The sequence below is a fragment of the Meles meles genome, chromosome 4, assembly GCF_922984935.1.
Source record: "Meles meles chromosome 4, mMelMel3.1 paternal haplotype, whole genome shotgun sequence".
In the NCBI taxonomy this organism is placed as follows: Eukaryota; Metazoa; Chordata; class Mammalia; order Carnivora; family Mustelidae; genus Meles; species Meles meles.
The window spans coordinates 94,789,121-94,804,523 of NC_060069.1; the positions used below are offsets into that span (position 1 = coordinate 94,789,121).

At 49.3% G+C, this 15,403-nt stretch overlaps 1 protein-coding gene across 7 annotated transcripts in view; it reads right to left on the bottom strand.

Annotated features, from left to right (window-relative positions):
- The window catches only part of PXYLP1 (2-phosphoxylose phosphatase 1), a 72,622-nt gene that overhangs the window by 17,531 nt on the left and 39,688 nt on the right, over positions 1–15,403 (bottom strand). For all 7 annotated transcript variants that reach the window (XM_046004026.1, XM_046004032.1, XM_046004031.1 and 4 more), the window contains 2 exons: positions 1,301–1,459; positions 216–342 (listed from right to left, as the gene is read on the bottom strand). In XM_046004026.1, coding sequence (XP_045859982.1) covers positions 216–342; positions 1,301–1,459 — 286 coding nt within the window. The remainder of the gene's footprint in view (positions 1–215; positions 343–1,300; positions 1,460–15,403) is intronic.

A 15,403-nucleotide genomic window follows, 5' to 3' on the forward strand; every position in this document is an offset into this window, starting at 1 on the left:
TTACACAGCTGTCCTTGCTTCTCTGGGCCTCCTCTTTCTCCACTGGGAAATGACAATTAACACACAGGATTGTTCTGAAGATCAGGCTCCCGGCAAACAGGATGTGCTCGACAAGTGTGGCTCAGTCCCCTTTTCTGTTATTCTTCAGCCAGTGTTTTGACTGGGACAGAGAAAACAGATTCTTAAAAACAGCATGTGGAAAAAGTGCAATTTACCTGTTGGCCACCAGAGTGCAGTCAATTTCTGGTCGCTTGGTTTTGGGAATGACATACAGTGGGTACCTGTCCCCATGTCGAATGAACACATGCACCGAGACCAGCTTAAAATGATGTGGGGCGTGACCTGTAGGAGAGGAGCGGATTGCTTGGTTAGCATTCAGGAGGTATGGACCCTGTCCACTCCGCAGAAGAGCACGGATGAGCGTGGCAGGAGGGTGCCATGGAGGGCAGTGCTCACAAGGCAGGTGGAGGAATGGAGACAGGGCCGTCAGGTCTTAGACACCCCCACCCCCAAAGTAACAGGGAGGCTCTGGGAGTGTAGCTGGGAGCTGGCGGCCAGTGAAATGGGGTCCCAATGATTCATGCAGCCCCTCTCACATCCACAGCCTGGGAGAGGCCTAAGAAGGGCTGGAAACAATGACTTCTGCTTTGAAGCTCCATGAAACAGGGGCTCCTAACTGGCTCAGTCGACAGCATGCAACTCTTAATCTCAGGGTTGTGAGTTCAAGCCCCACATTGGGTGTGGAGCCTACTTAAACAAATAAAATAAAGCTCCATAAAACAAATCAGGGCACAATTTGATAAAAATACTCAATATCATTCTTTGATACATTTTCCAAAAAACAGAAGTCGACACAGAAATCCCATTTTCCTACACCTTTACTGAAAGATACCAACAGAGCAGCCCGCATCCTGTAGATGCCCAAAGCCCTGAGAAAGTTTACTGGAAAGGGAGGTAGACAGGGGTGACGCCCTAGAGTCCATAAAGCCTGCCTTTCCATCTCTGGTATCTCAACAGAAACCATGATGGCGAATGTGTGCAGAGGGTCTCTCGTGAGCCACGTGTTATTCAGAGTGGTTACAGAAGCCTCCGGGCAGCCCTGTGAGTAGGGACTGCTACTTATGCCTATTTCACAGATGAGGAAGCTGGGAACTCATTCAAGGGCGCAGCCTAGTGGCGGCTACAGGATGTGAGCCCAGGCCACCTGCTCCTTCCAACCACGCTGTGCTGCTTGAAGAACTACTAGTCCCCAGAGGGGTGAGGGTCCAGGTGCCACACTGGGCTGCGCAGGCAGGCCTACCTTCCATGCTGCGCTCAGCCACGCTGGGAATGTTGCAGTACAAGAGAGCTTCGTAAATGGGGTCCGTCACGGGGGGCTCAGTCACCGGCTCAGGCATGACTCTCTTTCGACTCTTGCTACTCACTCCATTTTTAGCTGTGGACACTGGGGTCAGGTGGACTGCAAGGGAAGCAAAGCAGGTCAGGACACGTGCAGTCACGGCGGGGGGGGGGGGGTACCAGGCCAGCCCCAGGGGCCCAGAGCACGGCTGGATTTTCACTGAGTAATTCTTCCCCTCCCTCAGCACTGGGGTGGACTTCAGTCCAGCCAGAGGTCAGCTTCTTATCAGGAACTGTTTCTTGAGCCCCCACGTTGCCCTGTCTCTTTCTCAAGACCATTACCTCCTCCCGACCAGTAATGAGCTGTGCAAAGGCAGGTGGGCCACCCCAGAGAAAGAGGCTTTGCTCCGATGATAAAGGAAGAACTTCGTGCAGCCTGGTTACCTTAGTCTTAACACCCTTTGAATTCTAGTAAATACCAGAAGAAAACCCATCACCTCTTGAGTGCCTAGGACGTGCCAGATGTGCTGACAGATCTCATTTGGTATCACTGGCTTTGTACCTTGAGGTCCCCAGGGGCCCGATGACAGGCATCACTCAGTCCTCACAAGACCACGTTACAGAGGAGGGAGCCTGGTGCTAAGTGGGAAGTTGAGGCAGCTGCCCAAGGTGGAGGTGGTAGATGGAGCCCCATGCCACGCTCATTCCTCTGCCTCCAGGCCAGGTTTTCCCCACCAGTCTTCCGGATGTCATGTGTGGGCCCTGCAGTCTATCTGTATCTAGCACCCCTCTTTTTGTGGGTGAACCGCTCCTTCCGCATGTCCCTGCCCCCAGTTGGGGGTGAACATGTGACCAAGTCAATGAGGACAGTGATGGGGCAATTAGTCTCTTTTTGCTTGACAGAGGCACTGTGCACACACTAGAAAAGGGTCTCTTTTGTATGCTGAAATCTAGGAATAGAAACCCAGGGCTGCCCCAGCTACCTGTCCCTCCTCAGAGAGCCTCTGTCTGCAGTGGGAGAAAATGATGCTGAGTAGAGACAAGGCAGACCAAGACATGCAGAGACTTAATCAGAGAGAGAGCGAGCTGAGGACATCTATTCTTGGAGACCTTGGGTTCAGATGTGGTTGAAGCCAGACCTCTCTTAGATGTCCCAGTTATATACATCGTACATAACCCTTGTTGCTTAAGCTAGTTTGAATTGGGCTTTAGTTACTTTCAACCAAATGAGTCCTGACTAATAGACTTTATCAATTACTTATAAGCAGATGTAAGTCCATCTTCTAGGTCTATGGTCCCCAACTTTTCCATGTATGGGGGACCTCTTTGCAGCATCACAGATTTTCTGGAACTCTCTACACAATGATAGTTGTATTTTTAGTATCCACCAGCTGAGGAAATGTACAGAAATAGTTGTGCCCATGTATCACTTCATTTCTAAAAGATTTATTAATCACCAGACTATACATACATACATTTGAACAACAGCTAAAACAGGGCCCAACCACCAGTTTAAATCCATTTAAATTCCCTAATTCCTTCTACAGATTTTTCCAAATAAGTACTTAAGACTTCTCTTGGGCAAACAGATGTCATAAAAAAAGGTAAAAGACAAACAATCCACTCACTGAAAGGAAAATATTTGCAACCTACATAACAGACAAATTATTAATATCCAAAATACATATGGGATCCTACAACTAAAAAATCGACAGGGGATATGAGCAGGCTGATTACAGAAAAACAAATGCCAGTGGCAATGAACATACAAAAAGATATCCAACATTATTCATACTTAAATGCAGTCTCTGATCCCACCTGTCAGACTAGAATATCATGGGTTTTTTTTGTTTTTTTTTTTTAAATTAGGTGTTTTTTTTTTTTTTAAGATTTTATTTGCTTATTTGACAGACAGAGATCACAAGTAGGCAGAGAGGCAGGCAGAGAGAGAGGGGAAAGCAGGCTCCCCGCTGAGCAGAGAGCCCAATGTGGGGCTCGATCCCAGGACCCTGAGATCATGACCTGAGCCGAAGGCAGAGGCCAAACCCACTGAGCCACCCAGGCGCCCCAGAATATCATGTTTTAATAATAATAACAGTACTGACAAGGGTGTGAAAACCCACTTCCACACCACAGGTAAGAGTGGAAATAGAAACCGTCCGTAAATATTTGGCAGTATCTATTAAATGTTATAGTGCCTTATCCCTGATCCCATTCTCCACATTTTGGAATTTACTCATCGGACATCAATCCCAATCACAAAGCTGTGTGGCCAAGGAGATTCTCTGTAGGGCTGTTTGTAATAACGGAAAAAGGGCAACGACTAAATATCCCTTGTTAACAGAACAGAACGTTACATCCATATTGGGAATATTCTGCTACAGTTAAAGAGAATGGAAAAGAATCAAAGATAAATGAAACGAGGTGAAAATGCCAAGTTACTGGATAAGGAAAAAAAACTATAAATATACGAATATATAGGCATCAGTTTATTATGTAAGTGCATAGAAAAATGTCTATAAGGACATCCATTATAATGCAGCAGTGGTTTCCTTTGGGGAATGGGTGGAACAGGGTATGAACAAGTATTTTTATTGTTTTTCCCCTAAATATCTATATTGTTTTACAGATCTACATACGTACACATTTACAGTAAGCACGTGTTACATACCTCCTCTACATACAGACATAAACGTGTCTTTCCATAATGTCTAGATACACTTCTCTTATCAGCACATTTTCATTCCTTACTTGTATTAAAACAGCCATCACAGAGCTATAGAACTGGTCCTTCACCAATTCAAATTAGTCTTTCGGTTGGCCCTACAGCCACTTTCTTCCCAGCAGCTGGAAATGGCCAGAACTGCTAAAACACAAGCTCAGGTGTCCAGAGGTAATTTACCAATGTGGGATTTGGGCCAGAGCAAGGGAAGGAGAAAAGTATATGGCCCAGCAATTCTGGCTGTGTAGTAACCCTCAGTCTTAAACTCTGCTCTTTCATGAAATGGTACCAGATTCTGGCCCCTTGGCCATGCCTGTGGGCACATTTCCTTTGAGTCTGGGCCAGGCAGAGGTGAAGCTAAGGACACATGAATCTATGAGTGACGCAGGAACATAGGGGCATAAGTTTGCAAGCTTACCCGTAAGCACATGGGGTAAGGCCTATGGGGGCCACCACTTGGGAACTGCTAGACTGAATGTGTCCCCCTAAAATTCACATGTTGAACCCCTAAACCCCAATGTGATAGTATTGGGAGGGGAGGCCTTTGGAAGATGATTAGGTCAAATGGGATTAGCATCCCCATAACTGAGACCCCAAAGAGTAACCCCTCTGCCTGGCCCTCTACCATCTGAATTTACAGAGAAAAGATGCCTTCTGAGAAGCGGGTCTTCACAGACACTGAATCTGCAAGTGCTTGGATCCTGGACTTCCCAGTCTTCAGAACGGAAAAAAATAAATTTCTGTTGTTTATAAGCTACTCCATTAATGGTATTTTTATTAAGCTGCCCAGTAGAATAGGAAGGAACGATGGTGGTTGTGCGACCCAAGGAAGCAGTGGTTTGAAAGACACAGAGACTGGATGATAATCAGAGGCCTTCGGTCCAGAAAGATTTCATCTACTACTTCCCCGGCATCTGGGCCTATCGGCCTCACCCATGCTACTGAGATCACCCCATGCCGTTTGCACCCTCCTGAGTCACCAGAACACAGGGTGCGTCCATACAGGGCCCTTCAATGGGCCCTCCAGATGCTAGACATTTGGGGGAGCTTCTGATGCACAGAAGCCAGGGGGCGAGACGTCTCCCCCAGATCCACCCTCCGACCTCCTCACCCCCAACTTAGTTCTCACTGTCCTGAACTGCTCGGAGCTACCCCCACTGCCACACGGTATTTCTCCCCCACACCCCTCCTTCTGTGTTTAACTACCCTCATTCCACCACTGTTCCCCAAATCTGGCCAACTCCATTATGATCCTGGCGTTACTCCTCTGGGAAGCCCACTCCAACATCCCTCTTCCATTGCCCCCCCCCCCCCCGACTCCTGGTCCTTGCTGCCATCTTGGCTCACAACACAGTACCCATAAACAGGGTTGTCCACAGTTGGTCAACAGGCCACCCCAAACATCCAGGGAGTCTGGGCTGTATCTTTTTCATCTTTATATTCCCTGTCCAACCAGCACAAGGCAGGTACCCTACATGGCTTGTTGAACTGGAGGCCCACTCTGAGCCAGGTGCTGGGCTCCATGCTTTTGAGGAAGTGTTTCACTGGACAGAGAAAAGACGGGCAAGGGCCTGGGTAAGGAGCAGATTGTTTCTTAATAGCACAGGCCCCTGGGCCATAAGACCCTGTGTGGCCTTGGGCCTCAGGCCACCTCAGTTACTTGGACAGGCTCAGTGACCCACAGGATCAGCAGGCCCTACATACATACACATTTACAGTAAGCACGTGTTACATACCTCCTCTACATACAGACATAAACGTGTCTTTCCATAACGTCTAGATACACTTTTCTTATCAGCACATTTTCATTCCTGACTTGTATTAAAACAGCCATCACAGAGCCTACAGCCAGGTGTCTGCTACAAGCTCATTACCAGGGAGGCTCTGACTTGCACACGACAAGTTAGAGTCCCTCTGCTAGGTGTGGGCTCCAAGCCCATGCCCTTGGTCTCTAGCTCATCTCCCCGTATCAAGGCTCTGGTCAAGGACAGACGACAAACATCTACCTGCACACCTGCCTTTCCTCCACTAGCTTTAGCCTGCATGCAAGTCCTTCACAGATGCCTCAAATCTGACTTGCCTGAACATTGTGGGGCTCCTATTCCGGGGTCAGATCACCACCCCTCCCTTCCTTCTCTGGAGGGGTACTCCCTGCCCCCGCCCCATGCCAACACTGTGGCCGGGTGGGGGGCTGCCATGCTGCTCCTCTAAGATCCCGCCCATGCCTTACTGACTGACAGGGACCCGAGTCTAGCCACTTGTGCCAACGAGGGCCCTTTCGAGGAAAGAAAGATTTCCCCATGTAGAAGCAGCAATTTCATAAGAAGTGAGGTGGCCTCCTGCCATCCCTACCCGAGGCTATAGGCCACTTCCTACTGTCCCTGGGCCTATGTGGTTCAGTTGTCAGCTCCTCCTCTCCTTACACTGATATCCTGGCAGATCCAAATCAGGTGTTGGGGATCCACAGGTGTGCTGGTGAAGGCAAACACGACAGGCAAAAGTGCTGGCTCCGCTGCCTGAGTCACGTCACTGACCAGGCCAGCAAGACCCTCATGGGGCCAAAGGCATGGCCCCACCATTTGCCTTTTATGTTCCTCACTCCAGGGCCTACCTCACCCTCAGGGCTGGGCTGGTAATCTTCCCAGCGGACGGTAGTCACCTCTTGGGACTTGTCATTTCTGGGGCCACTAAAGTCTGTCCTCGGTGATGTGCGCTGCCATGGCTGTCCATGGTTCTGAATGCAGGGACGTGGTAGGGAGCTGCGGGCTACTGAGTCACAAAGGTTCGAGCCCTGACTTTGTTATTTCCCAGCTGCATGACCTTGGGAAAATCCTCCTGCCTCACTATACCTCATGCCCTTCCCCCATAAAATGAAGATGATGGCATCTCCACCAGAGTGGGGTCGTGGATGGCCCAAGATGTCCCCTGTGGGACACTGAGCTGTGCCTGCTGTGTAGTAAGAGATGAAGAAGTGCTATTTGCATGGGGCGCCTGGGTGGCTCAGTGGGTTAAGCCTCTGCCTTCGGCTCAGGTCATGATCTCAGGGTCCTGGGATCGAGCCCCACATCGGACTCTCTGCTCAGCAGGGAGCCTGCTTCCTCCTCTCTCTCTGCCTGCCTCTCTGCCTACTTGTGATCTCTCTCTGTCAAATAAATAAATAAAATCTTAAAAAAGAAAAAAGAAGAAGTGCTATTTGCACGTCTGTCCCCTTGAAGTGATTATTCTGGCTACTTCCAGGCTCTCAGAAGGTGCTCCCTTCAACTCGGGATCTGGAAGGGATACTGCCCCTCTGTGTGCACACCTTTCACAGAAACACAATGAACCAGTCTCCTGTCCCCTCCTGGACACCCAATTTTAGCAGCTTTTCTGACTTCTTTAAATACATCCAGCTTATCTAAGATGGCACCTTTTTTTTTTTAAGCTCCACGCCCAGTGAGGGCTCGATCTCACGACCCTGATATCAAGAGTCACATGCTCTACTGACTGAGCCCACCAGATGCCCCCAAGATGCCACCTTTTTATAAGCTAAAATACCCCTAGTTCTAGTATCCCCCAATAATCCAAAGGCTCTTGAATTCTGTCTCCTTCACTGGCCTGCCAAAGAATAATGATTTGCTCTACAGGCAGTTCCCACAATTCCCTCAGTGCCCCTCCATCCACCGAGTTGTCTTAAAGGTCCATTGTGCCTCTGCCCTGCACTGAATATAAAAATGTCTGTGAGTAATTCTCAAATATAAACCAGATGGAGACCCATTCTGTTATTTGCCTTTGGCCATTTGCTTTTAGAGGCAGGAGTAGAAATCATGCCTAGGGGTGCAAGGTGGAAATCAAGTCCACATTTGCATACTTTGAGAAACTTGGTTTTACAAGGGCAAGATTGATCAAACAGCTGAATCTACCCTTTCTGAACCATCCACTTTGGGCCACAAAACAATACCAACCTTTCCTGTTCTCCTTGTTCTCAACTATTCTTCATTCCTTATTCTTGCTGTCTCACGGTGAACCACTGTTAGGTAAGAGTCTTGTTAGTGCTTTTGGTGCCAGTTATAAGCCTGGTCCCATTTAGGAAGCCAGCAAACCACAGGAGGTATGGTTCATGGGGTTGGGACTCAGCACACAGAACAGGCTGGAGGTTTTGCCCTGGGCTGTTCCCAAGCTCTTATCTCCCCTGCGCCTGACCCTCCCTCTGACGTCAGCCACTGAGCCATCAGTGCGAGGACTGCCAGAGCACAGGGCCAGGGTTCCCACGGTGGCCTGAGCTTGAGCTCAGCTGTGGCCTCCCAGAGGGGACAGGAAACCTCTGTCTTCTTAAGCAACTGATAACTGGCCTGGCCCAAACAGAGTCCTTTGGATTAGATGACAGAAGTCCCAAGGACTCCAAATCATTACAGAAACTAGAAATCAGAGAGAAATCCAAGGACAGGCCCCCAGAAAGAATTGAGAGAACCTCAGCCATCCTTAACCACGTAGAGAACCTTAACCACTTGAAAGAACCTTAGCCATCCTTAACTCATAGCCTGAATCCCCCCTGCCTCCCCTTTGGGAATCTGACAGAAGTTACTGCTCCTCAACCCTGAAAAAGGGCTGCACACACAAGCTTCTGAATTTGCATTCTGAGGGTTCACAGGAACAACCCAGTGTGCCTGGAAATAGGTTTCTGATTTTGACACCCTTGATAGATTTTTTTTTCCCCAAAATGAAAAGGGAGCTTTATAACTCACATAAACATGTGTTCATCCTAAAATAGTCATTCAACACTAAGGTATAAAAAGAAGTGAAAATCACCCATAATCTTATCACCCTGAACAACCCACAGCCTATATTTTAGTGCATACGTATGGCTGGATGTCCTGCCCGAGGTGTCTGTGCTTCTGTCCCTGCTCTGAGGAGAGTCACTAAGGCCCAAGAGCATCATTTCCCTTCCCCTCAAGAAACAAGTAAGTTGGGGCGCCTGGGTGGCTCAGTGGGTTAAAGCCTCTGCCTTCGGCTCAGGTCATGATCCCAGGGTCCTAGGATCGAGCCCCACGTCCGGCTCTCTGCTCCGCAGGGAGCCTGCTTCCTCCTCTCTCTCTGCCTGCCTCTCTGCCTAGTTGTGATTTCTCTCTGTCAAATAAATAAAGTATTAAAAAAAAAAAAAAAAGAAACAAGTAAGTTTTCCAGGTCTCAAAAGCCTCTCTTTTGGGAGCACTAAACCCCACGGAGCCACCAAACCAACTGCCCAGGAAGGCGGCTGGTCATCTGCCTTCTGTGGAAAGGATCACAGGAAGAGACAGCCAGGAATGAGGGTGCGCTTTCGGGAAGCCCCCCGGCACTGAAAGACAATGCTGAGGGAGGGGCACTCACCCTCAGGTGCCTGGAAGGACCGGCCAGCCCACCTTCTGGTGGATGCCTAGGATGGGGGAGAGGCAGAGCTCTGGCTGGCTTCCAGGTTCCCCAGAGGACACGCCCGGGGAGTGGGGTTCCACCCCTTAGATGACACAGGAAAGCCAGCGAGGGAGGCAGGCAGGGGCATGATGTGATGCTGTGGCCCAAGCCCGACAGGTCAGAGGGGCCATGGGTTGTGGTGACTCCTGGTCCCTTCTGACCGGAGGCAGCCTGACTCTGCGGGGCGCATGAGGCATTGGCTATAGACAGTGAAGACAGTCGCAGGGCTCTCTCTGGGTGTAGCCAGGCTCCCTCAGATTCCAGATTCAGATTCTGCCCTCCAGACCTCATTCCTGGTAGTTTCAGGAACCCGGGGGCCACCCTCCCTCAGGGCGGAGCCGCTCCCAAGACCAGGGGCTCCGCCTCTGATTACCACTGACCTCAGGTCAAGGTGGACTTTCTCAGGTTTTTTGTTTTTTTTGTTTTTTAATGTCATCTGGCTTGGAGCAGGTGTTGCCAAGACAACTGGTGGGGGGGCGGCCCAAGTTGCAGTTGGAGCAAATTCCCTCCACCTGGGCAAACTCCCACTGTGTCTTTGGCTCCCCTCCACAGTGGTTAATCCAATGTAAACATCCTCCCGCCTTCTCTCCTATTTTGTCCCTCTCCTCACACAGTCTTGGCATATGCAGATGCTCTCCCTGAGTTCACTGGCTACTTTTACTAACATTCTGTTTTACTAAGTAGCCCCATAGTCTCTTCTCTAAAATGGGAGGTTTCCTTCTTGCCAATACTGCTGACATACACACGAGTATTCCCATGTAAAATACCATATGTACTTTTAGTTCCTCTATTATGGACAACGTGAATACAGATAGGTCTGTGTAATCAGAGCATAGTGGCTGCAAGAGGACTTACTGTTGGACGCTCCAGCTGCCTTCCCCCCTTTTGCCTCTTGTAAGCAATGCTGCACTAAATACCTTTAAACATACATTTCTATCCTCTTCGGAAAAATTCCCTAAGATCAGAAACTGGGAAGGAAGGAAAGAAGGAGGGACGGAGAGAGAGGGGAAGGGGAAAGAGAGAGAGGAGAGAAACAATGTCCTCCCCACCCCCAAGGGATACTAGAAAAGTCCATTTTTAGCTCATGGAAGGGCCTGCTACATGATACTCTCCCCCCCACACACAATGTAATTAAAAACATAAACTTAAGACATAGGATGAAAGCTGATCTGTCACACTTAATTTTGACACCTACAGAATTTTCTCACTCACAGATATTTATTTAACTCTATGGGGCAGTTGGACAGGAAGGATTCAGAGAAAAAGCAAAATTAAAACTCTCAGAAATCAGGGGTGCCTGCGTGGTTCAGCTGTTAAGTATCTGCCTTCGGCTCAGGTCATGATCCCAGGGTCCTGGGATCGAGCCCCACACTGGGCTACCTGCTCAGTGGGGAGCCTGCTTCCTCCTCTCTCTCTCTGCCTGCCTTTCTGCCTACTTGTGATCTCTCTCTCAAATAAATAAAATCTTTAAAAAAAAAAAAAAAATCTTAAAAAACCTCTCAGAAATCAAACAGAAAATAAACCTCCAAGAAAATAATTGAAATAAAAACAAAATACTAAATGTAAAACTTAAGTGATAACGATGAGATTAGGATATTATATACAGAACTTCTTAGGTTAAAAATGCAAGCCATCATATTTAATTCCTCATTTTTTAAAAAGATTTTATTTATTTATTTATTTAGCCAGAGAGGGAACACAAGCAGGGGGAGTGGGATAGGGACAAGCAGGCTCCCTGCTGAGCCCAGAGCCCGATGTGGGACTCAGTCCTAGGACCCTGGGATCATGACCTGGGCTGAAAGCAGCCGCTTAAGGACTGAGCCATCCAGGTGCCCTAATTCCTCATTCTTTCTGACTCCAATTCACCAAAATAAAATCCCAGGAGGAATCTTACCATGGCTTTTAAAATAGAGTACTCAGAGATGCCTGGGTAGCTCAGTCAGTTGGGCATCTGACTCTTGGTTTCAGCTCATGTCATGATCTCGGGGTCCTGAGATAGAGCCCCGCTTCATTGCGTTGGGCTCTGTGCTCAGCAGGGAGTCTGCTTGAGTTTCTCTCTCCCTCTGCCCCTCTCCCTGCTTGTGCACTGTTTCTCTCTCTAAAATAAATAAACGTTTTAAAAACAAATAATAGAGTACACAGTACTCAAGTCCCTTGGCATTCTAAGAGCTGCATCCTCAAACCTTTGCCATGAAAACATTAAAATCTTTGTGAATCCCCAGTTCACACATACTCTTGGGGTACCTGCTTTTCTCCATAAAATAGACACAGAATGAAGAGCAGGAGTGACAAAGCATCGTGGCTGGCTGCCAGGGCCAGGCCTGCCCAGCAGCCAGGAGCCCACTCCCGGCTGTTAGTATTCAAATTTGTGCCTCAACAAAATCCCTGGCGCCACCTACCATGGAGTTAGGGCGCCTGCAGAGAGTGGGAGTCATCAATGCCAATAGCCAACTATGGAGAGCAGGCTGAAGCCAAGGTCTGAACGACCACAGCGAATGCGACAACACCCAGGCATCTTTCAGGGGCTCCTCACTCTCTTTCTCAGAGGCGATTTTCTTCTAATTTACAAGCTGTTCTAACAAAGCTTGGTTATGCTCTTTCTCAGAGGACAAGGGATCCAAAGCAGCATATAAAGGGGGGGGGCTGTGGGGGCTGCAGGAAAATGCTAGCTCTGTGGGAAGAGAGATACCAGGGAAACTACTAAACACACACACACACCACTCATACACCACTCACACGTACCACATACACACCACTCACATACTCCATTCACATGCACCACACCTATCACATACACACACTGCCACTCATACACACTAAACACACCCACCACTCACATACGTACAATTCACACACACTACGGTGGTTCAGCTGGGGTGCCTATTGAACATACACACACACCACACCACACCCATACTAACTTTCACACACTAATTTGGCTCAGATGCGTACCTACTGAACACACACGGCACTCACACACGTACACACACCACAGCCACAACACCACCACTCACACCACATAAACACAACGCACACACAGGCTGGTTTGGCTGGGGTTCCTACTGAACACACTCACAGACACACATACAGAGAGCTGATTAACCTGAGGCTCCTCGAGGGCCTACCTGTTTCCCTCGCCTTTGGGGCCCCACCTCTCTGCTGCCATTCTGCCTCCTTCATGGCCTCCCTTCCTTGGTCTGCCCAGATCTCATCCTCCCCTTGTCCTCTTCTTCCTCCGACCTGTACCAGGGGCACAGACTCCCAAGGTGACAGGGTTCAGCAAGCAGAGACCACGGAGAAAGGAAGAGCTTGCACTCCCCTCAACAGGGGTGGCCAGAACCCAGCTGCTGGCTTCAGACACTGTCCCTGAAGGGATCATGGGTCTTGGCATGCTGGACAGTCTGGTTTTTGTTTTGTTCTTTTCAAGAGGGGCTTGAAGTTTACATGAAACTACCTAAGTTCCAAAACACTGGTAAATAAATACAAAAACGTGAAAACACTGGTTGGGCCAAATAAAACCATTGGTCTGCAGTGGCTTCCACATGCTGCTGGGAGACCTGGTCTCCCCAGGTCATGGCTTCAGGAAGAGTGAACACGAAGTCCTCCAGCAGGGTCTCTCTTGGGCTCAGATCCTGAAACCACTTTCCAGCACGACCCGGTACTGAGACAGCCCTCAGATACCTCATCGACACCTCCAACCCCCTGTCCTGCTCCACACCTGGCTTGTCCACGTGCTGGGGCCTTATCCAGACCCAGGGAGCCGTCAACCCCACACGGTTACCTCCCAGGCCATGTTCTGGGCATTTCCTTTAGCCTTTGGTGTATTTCACCCTGGTGGAAATGAGACGTTTATGTGAATGAGGCATCTGCTGAACTACCCACGCCAGACTCCTGTGTGTCATGGTGAGGTCTTCCCCTCCTCTTTTCACCCCGGCCCACTCTACCACCCAGTTGGCTCAGAGTCCCACAGCATCCCCTGCCACTTTGGCTGCACAGATCCTTCTTCCAGGGCCAATACCTTCAAGGTGCCTCCTCAGCCTTTTATGGAGGGAAACCTGCCTGAGTTGCCACTCAGCTTCACCCTCCCAGCAGCCTCTGAACAGGGAGTGCCCAGGATTTGTGCTTATTAGACTCGTCCAGGGAGCATGTCAAAAGTGCACATTTCTGGGTCCCCACGCCTGCCAAAATTCTGGTTATGTAGGGAGGGGCACAAAATGAGCTCTTTTTTGGTTGTGGAGCAGGCATTCTTTACAAGTTTTCAGAACCACTTTCCTCAAGGTGCTCAGGAGACCACACGTGGCAGACATTGTCCTGGTCTATGGTCCTTCCAAGCCATCAGTCTTCTGGTGTGTTCCCTGCTTCCAGGGGCTCCCCATAGCCTTCAGGATATAATGTATAGATGGAGGTGGCCCCAGCATTTGTCCACCTTAATAGCTACGCGCAGGCGACTACCAGGGTCCTACTCTCTTTCACTCTGTCTCTGCACACCCACGTCATTCTGCAGGAATGCCTCTCCCACTTTCCTTCATGGCCAACTCCTACTCACCCCTCAAGGACGAAGCTGAGATGTTACCACTGCTGGGGAGTCTTCCGTAAATTCTCAGACTAGATTATCTTCTTGTCCTCTCTCCTCCCATATCACCCTGCTGTAAAGGATCCCTAAAGTATTTTAGTTAACAAACACACCTACAGAGATCACTACGTGCCAAACATTGTTCTGCGTGTCTTGAAGTAGGAGCTCACCAAATCCTTTACTAAACTTTACTTGTGAAATAGGGACTATCGTCATCCCCATTCTACAGATGAGTAAACTGAGGTAGGGAGAGGGTGAGGCCTCTCACATGGGTGAGGCCACCTAGCTGCTAAGTGGCAGGACAAGGATTCAATCTAGGCAGTCTGGGTTTTCCTTAGAGCCAAGTTCTCCACCCCCCCACCCCCACCTTACATGCTATCCCCTCTTACCTGACCTAGCACATCACACACTGTATTCCAAGTGTCTGCTCATGATTTTCCTCCAGTAAGATAGACAGCTCCTGTGGTCTTTGAGGGGTTAAACTCCCAGCCCAGGACCTAACCTATGATGGAAACTCGGGGAACATTTACTGAAGGACGAAGCTGTACATACTCACGGCACTGGGTCAACAAGAAAAGGTAAAATTCCTAAAACCTCAGACTTTGAAGAGACTTCAAATGGAATCAGGCCCGAGGACCTGCCTAAAAGTCTCCCCTTCACAGAGCAACGTTCCCGAGTTTGCATGCCATGATTTCCACCTCTGCACAACACTGACTTTTAGGATGCTCCACCTTATGCTTTACTGGAATGTGTCCCCACAGTCACCTGGGCCACAGAGAACAAGTCTGACCCCTGCAGAAAGGGCTCTTCAGATACTGAAGACAACCCTGGTTTTCACTGCTGGAGGGTAACCTTCCCTCTTCCGCCTGGGGATCTGAACCCCCGTCCATCTTTGGTATTTTCCTCAGAAGCTGCTCTGGTCAACTGGGGCCCTGCCCAGGAATATCACCCCCAGATACAGAGCCACATGCACAGTATAGACTGACCACTTTCATGGCCAATGAACTCTGATCAGATATAAATAAAAGGATGATATATTTCAGAAACCTCCCTGACAAGTGGCTGAAGGAACACAAGCCTCAGCAGCCTTCGGGACCCCAAGAGCCCTGGTTTCTGAGGACGGTAGCTGGTGATGGCATCTGTGCTGTTGCTTACAAGGTTTACACGGACTGTATTTCCACAAGCCAAGGGGTTTCCCACAAGGTTCCTGTTCTCACACCAACGCTAGAGCAGCCACAGCTCGTTCCACTTTATAGAAGAAGAAACAGAGAGGTCTGGCTTGCCCAAGGGCACACAGCTGGCAAGTGGCAGAGCAGCATTCACACCCAGGGCTGTCATTCCAGAGC